We start from the raw sequence: 6,000 nt of genomic DNA on the forward strand, positions 1-6,000 counted from the left end.
CTCTTAAATGTTGGCATCTGCTGTGGGCTATTTAGAAAAACTTGGGGGTTGCTTCCTGCTTATAAAAATATGTTTCTACATTTCTCTGTTAGGGAAATATAATATTCTGCCTTTCTTAATATTTCCCAAAATATTTCATTCTTCTAGAAGGAGGGGGGCTTCCCACAATTACATCCTATTGCTATTGTTATACTAGAATTATATCCCATAATTCTTTTGGTTGCTCAAGGTAGCATAATTTTATTTATTTATTTCATATGTGTAACAGAATACAGCATTATTGCATTTTTTTTAAAAAAAGCATATAAAATGTGTTTCAAAATATAAAAGCAGAACAGTGAATTATTTTAAAAATGCACAATATGAATGATGAGTAAAATTATGAATAAAATAAAATTATATATAAACACTTACTAGAGTGGCTAAGCTTATGGCCAGATATCTAGATTGTTTAGCTATTAGGCAACATACCTAGGTGACATACTTAGGGATCACCCTTCATTTTATCTCCTCAGTCAAGGAGAGATTGGGTTGAGAGATTGACTGGCACAGAGTTACCCTCTGAAATGCCATGATAAAATGAGCCTGAATCACAGTGGCTCCAATCCAGCACCTTTACCATTATACTGCATTAGTGAGTTGCAGTACTGCACATATTGGAGTGAGGCAAGAAATGAATTAAGTATGAATGGCTGCTTTGGGTAAAGTGAGGTCGTCTTTTTTCCTTCTCAATTGATCTTACAATGCTTTGCTCTTCACCTTGTAATACTCTACATCAGATCCCCAAGATCTTAAGCTGGGCATTGGAGTATTTTGTCTCTCACCCTTTCATTTCATACATTTATTTTTTATTGTCTGGTTGTGAAACCCCTTCTAGGTGCTGAATTTCCCATGGGTCCACAATTTCAGGGAAATAAATCAAGTGATGGATTGTTGTTTGGTATTCTGCTCCCTGTATCTTACAATCTTTCTTACACTGATGCTAAAAGCTGATATACATGGCTGGAATATAGCAACATGTGTTTCTCTTTTTCAAGAATGTACCGGTAGAATCACTAATCCTACACCATCTTGATTTTTATAAAATATAATTTTCTATGGTAGGAAAAAAGTCTGACTACAAACAAAAAGAAAACAAATCAATGGATTCTGCGGCTATATCTCAAGTTAGTTTATTTATTTTTTTATATTGTTCTATTAAATGATTTTCAATAATTTTGAAAACCAGATATATGCTAATGTTAATTGATTTGATGTTTGATGCTTTACATTACTTACATTGTACTTTTTTGGAAAGCAGTTGGTTGAGAAAAATGTTTTTCATATAATATACCTGCACGGAAGACTAACAACTTCAAGTGTATGTAGATTTCTCTCTGAAGAAACACTTCAGTTCTTATTCCATCATTTATGTACTGATTTTACAAATTTGGATAGTGGTTTGGATGGTGAGGTGGGTGGCATATAAATTAAAAAATACATTTATAAAATAAATAAATACATTTATATCTTTCAACTTTCATATTATTGCTCCAAAAAGATATAGTTGAACATTTTTTAAAGCCCTGAATATATTTGTGATAGTCATTATTTCTTCAAATATGATATAGCAGTATTTTCTTAAACAGGACAGGCAGACAGAAATTTCTACTAAACCTGGATATTATTCTTCAACAAGAGATGCAGATACTGCAGAAACTCCAGGGTTAATAACTCTAGAGCCGAACATTCTTCCAAAAACTCCTGACTCTGGTGAGATGAGAACTCCATTTGAACTGTAAGCATTGTTCATTCAAAGTTTATTACTGCATCAAATGTTGCCTTTCTTCAGGATCTTTCTGATTTTTAACTTCCACTTAAAATTCATATCGTCTTCTCTTTCATTGTACTAGATTTCCACCAGAAAGTGAAGGATTGATGGTCAAGTCACCTGCTTTTTCTTTTCTTGCTGGGTTTACCTCAAAGTCACAGTCACCTGGATTTAATCTTTTTGATTTTTCTGCATTTGAAACTGAGAGTTCATTAGACCAGGTAAAAATAAATGTTTAGAGTGCATAGCTAGTTTTTATGGTGATTAATCTATTCACAAGGGAAACCTGGTATTTTTGTTAATGGTTTAAAATAGAATTGACAAGATTCAGATAGAAATCCTAACTTCTTGGATAAAAGAGGAAAGAATAATCATGATCAGTACCTAGAGTAATGTGAAAGAAAACCAATAAAGAGGTGCCAAAGCCAAGGAACAGAGAGCAAAAGGCCTGGTTGATACACAGACCGTGACTTGGCTTTGCTCTTGCCACAGTTCTTGTTCCCTCCTGCCGTAGTTCAGGTCACCATTCCACAGTGCTCCTTATTGGATGGTACATCACCATTTTTATATTTGATTATATATGCAAGTTAGCATTACTGTTTATGCTATGCTTATGTCCTTCATTTGACTTTATATATATCCTGTTATTCTGCTCTGTTCAATGTGCAGTTCCAAGGATTCAACTCACCTTGTTGAGAAACTCAATAAATTCAGTTCTGGTGATAGATTGATTGGTTTTGATGTGGTCTCATTCTTTACCAAAGATCAAGGAGACCACATGAAAGCTAATCAAATTATCAGCAAAATTCAAGAAGACATTGCTATATGTTAAGAGAATATTTCCTGAAGATACCAGAAACCTCTTCCATCATTGCCTCATGTAAGCTACATACAATATAACAATGAATTTTATGAGCAAAATGAGGAAATTGCCATGGGAAACCAATTGAGCCTAGGCATAACCAATTTCTACATGAAGAAATTCAAACAAAGGGAATGGGATACTGACCCCATAAAGACATCCACTTGGTTCTGGTATTTGAATGCCACTTTTGTGATTTGGAGTCCTGGTAAAGAAGTAAAAAATCCCTAAAATATCTGAATAGTCTCTTCCAGAGTGCACTACTGGATGAAAGATCAGGCAAGGGACAGATTGTCATGGAGAAAGTCTATCTATGTGGTTACTAAGAGTCAACAGTAACTTGATGGAACATGATCAATCAATAGTTTAGGAAAAATATGAGAAAACAAGGGATAGGATGGAAATGTAAATAATTATTCCTGGTACATAGAACATGCTTAGAAAGAAATTAGAGTATGGGACCACTAATTAAGCTGAATAATTCAGGTCAGACAAAATAACCCCACATAATTAACTACAGATTTGCTTCCACAAGCTGTGCTGATTATCTTTAATTTGTTAGAGAGGTATTAAACACATTTTAAAATGATAAGTTCTGTTACAGAGATTCTCGGACTGATGCTATGACACCCCCCCCCCCCATGATCCCCACCCCATGAATAAAGCTAATGAGTTCTTCTTTGGTATTATTGAGAGTGCCAGTGGCCAGTTTAGCACTGACTATGCTCTTATCTCATTTCTTATCCTATTTGTCCGTACATATACCTAATGTGCCATTTTCTAATGAATTCATTTGGTCTTTTAGTTAGGTGAAAGCTGCTCTGCTGGAAATATAAATCCAATTTCTCCACACAAAAGTATTGGTAAGTTTTCATGGTAGAAATATGTTGTGACTAGCTGTTGTTTATTCATAAATTACTGAAGAGCATTTATACTGAAAGCCAGACTATAACTTTATCTTTTAAACAAAAATATTTTAAAAAGAACTCCATCCAATGCTATCTCGACCCCAATTTATAATATTTCTGGAGAATTTCAAGTCTCATGTTATTATTAACAATGGTGTTTTGTTTTTTTATTTTAATAATGGCTTATAATCATTATTCATATGGTATTGCTATATATTGCATCAAATGTTAATTCAGAGTATTATTCTATTCAAGGAGATTTCTTTGGGAAAATGGACACTGAAGACTCATTTACATTTGCATTTCCAACAGTTCCTTCTGCTCAGGTTTTTCAAGATGGGAAAGAAGACTTTAATTTTCCTTTTGCTTTTGGATCATCTGAGCAATCCACTCTAAAAGGTTTTCAATCTTCCTCAGAAAACAGAAAACCATTTTCACTTTTCTGAATTTATCCTTAGTTGCGTTGTAATATTCTACATAAAACAAGAAAAAATAATGAAAGAAAGAGAATGTAAATATTTTTCATCTATGTGACATGTTTTCATTATATTCTTTTTCAGTTTTTAAATAGCTCTTCGTTAAAAGTAAAAGGCATCTGTTCTATTTGTTTAAGTGTATAATGCATTTTATTCTGGGGCATACAGTGTAAGCTTCTAAATCTAAATTTGCACACGAGCTTTTTCAACTGGTTTGCTTATGTTGACAAAAGAATGATCTGTTTATTTCTGTAATGACACCAGGAATATAAAAGCAGTTTTGATAAAGTTTTTACAGTTAATAATGGCAAAATTGTTTCTCTTTGTTCTATTGCTATATGTAATATTATATTGTCACATTGTTATATATTTTACATATAAGCAAAATATTGTTTTCAACATTTTAAAACATGAATTCTTAGAAAATGTTATAGTATAAAACAATTTAAATTGAAATAAAGTTTTATTGCCATATTAAAACTTCACATTTCTTCAAATCTGGAAAGAGGGGACATTAAAGTCACTTCTATGAACTGGTCTATTTTCAAGACTACAAAATATGATCCAATTAGCCAACAGATTATGGGACAAAGAAATCAACATATCTCTTTAATACTGCATTTCTTTTAATTAGCTTATCTTCCAATCAAAAGTATTAGAGGGAGAGGCAAAAAAAAACCACAAAGTACATATTGGAATATTACAATACAAACTCTGCCCCTTATGCACTGGTGTGTAATTTTACAATGCTAGTGAAAATGGGTGATGTGAAAATGTGTGGTGCTTATGAACCATAATGACATTTTGGGATTTTGGTATCATTGCGATTAAGAATTAATGTCTATGCTCTCAATTTATAGCACAGGCATCAATTCCTAATAGTTGTCTGAAGACAAATAACTGGCTGAAATTTCAAACCAAAGAGACAAACACAAATCATACTTTCATTCCTATCATGTTTTCTTAACTATTTGACTTTTTAAAAAAAAGTTCCTGGGCCATTTTTTCTGACAGCCTACTTGCTTCACAAAATCAGATAGACAGACAAGTTCTAGAAACCATCCATAATATTTGATTTTTAAATGCTGCTGAAAGATAAGCATTAACTAGACATAATAGTGTGCAAAGTGCATTTGCAACCAAATCTTAATAACCTAAGCAAGCCAACATTCTAACAGTAATCTTTACAGGATTACAAATTCAACAGCATTATCAATGTCTTCCCATTGCCAGTCTGCAACGTACAGCAAAAGGCACAAGCAACCCATTTATCCAGCCATGTAAACTCTTATGTTCCCCATAGTGAAGATTAAGGGGAAAAAAGACTTGTGAGTCAGATTTGTATTTAAGCATCTGCTATCAGTCTTCTTTGTTTAGTCCTGTGTTTAAAATTTCTTCTTTCCTTTCAACATTCCACTCCCACCAGTTTGAAAAAGAAACACCCTATCACAAGCCAGAGAAAAATGGCCATTTCTAGGTCAAAATATTTTTTACATCCCTACGGGAAAAAAAACTTTCTCAGGGATTTCCACTGTCATATTTCTAGATATTCAATATGTGACAGAGCTAAGTATATATAAACCAGATCTGTGAGGCTCGAGTGAGTAGGTGACAGTCCCTATGCTGTTCAGACACTATATAGTTGAATTGGGGGCTGTCTCCTTAAGGGAATGCCTCATGGTAAATGTAGTTAATGCCTCATGGGAAATATAGTTCATGTCATGTGATCACATCTGTAATCCTGATTGGTCACTGAATTGACCCTTGGTTGGGTTAGGGGAGTTTCCTTTATTCTTGCTTGGACCCCAGCATCATGCTGGTGTCTTTCCCTTTGCTCCATCGTTATGGGATGAAGATAACTATATTTTCACACTATGAAGACAACTATGCAAAGATTGGACATTAGACAAATCTCAACATAACTGTGAGTTTATACCCAGGGGT

At 33.5% G+C, this 6,000-nt stretch overlaps 1 protein-coding gene across 1 annotated transcript in view; it reads left to right on the forward strand.

The window, feature by feature from the left end:
- The window catches only part of C1H14orf39 (chromosome 1 C14orf39 homolog), a 37,074-nt gene extending 32,642 nt beyond the window's left edge, over nt 1-4,432 (forward strand). Inside the window, exons 14-18 of the mRNA XM_087932869.1 lie at nt 1,105-1,166; nt 1,629-1,777; nt 1,893-2,031; nt 3,478-3,535; nt 3,836-4,432. Of these exons, the coding sequence (XP_087788995.1) occupies nt 1,105-1,166; nt 1,629-1,777; nt 1,893-2,031; nt 3,478-3,535; nt 3,836-4,026 (599 nt within the window). The 3' untranslated portion in view covers nt 4,027-4,432. The remainder of the gene's footprint in view (nt 1-1,104; nt 1,167-1,628; nt 1,778-1,892; nt 2,032-3,477; nt 3,536-3,835) is intronic.
- Nucleotides 4,433-6,000: the final 1,568 nt, after the last annotated feature.

This window comes from Pseudonaja textilis, chromosome 1, assembly GCF_049901715.1.
Source record: "Pseudonaja textilis isolate UNSWEBS1 chromosome 1, rPseTex1.2, whole genome shotgun sequence".
In the NCBI taxonomy this organism is placed as follows: Eukaryota; Metazoa; Chordata; class Lepidosauria; order Squamata; family Elapidae; genus Pseudonaja; species Pseudonaja textilis.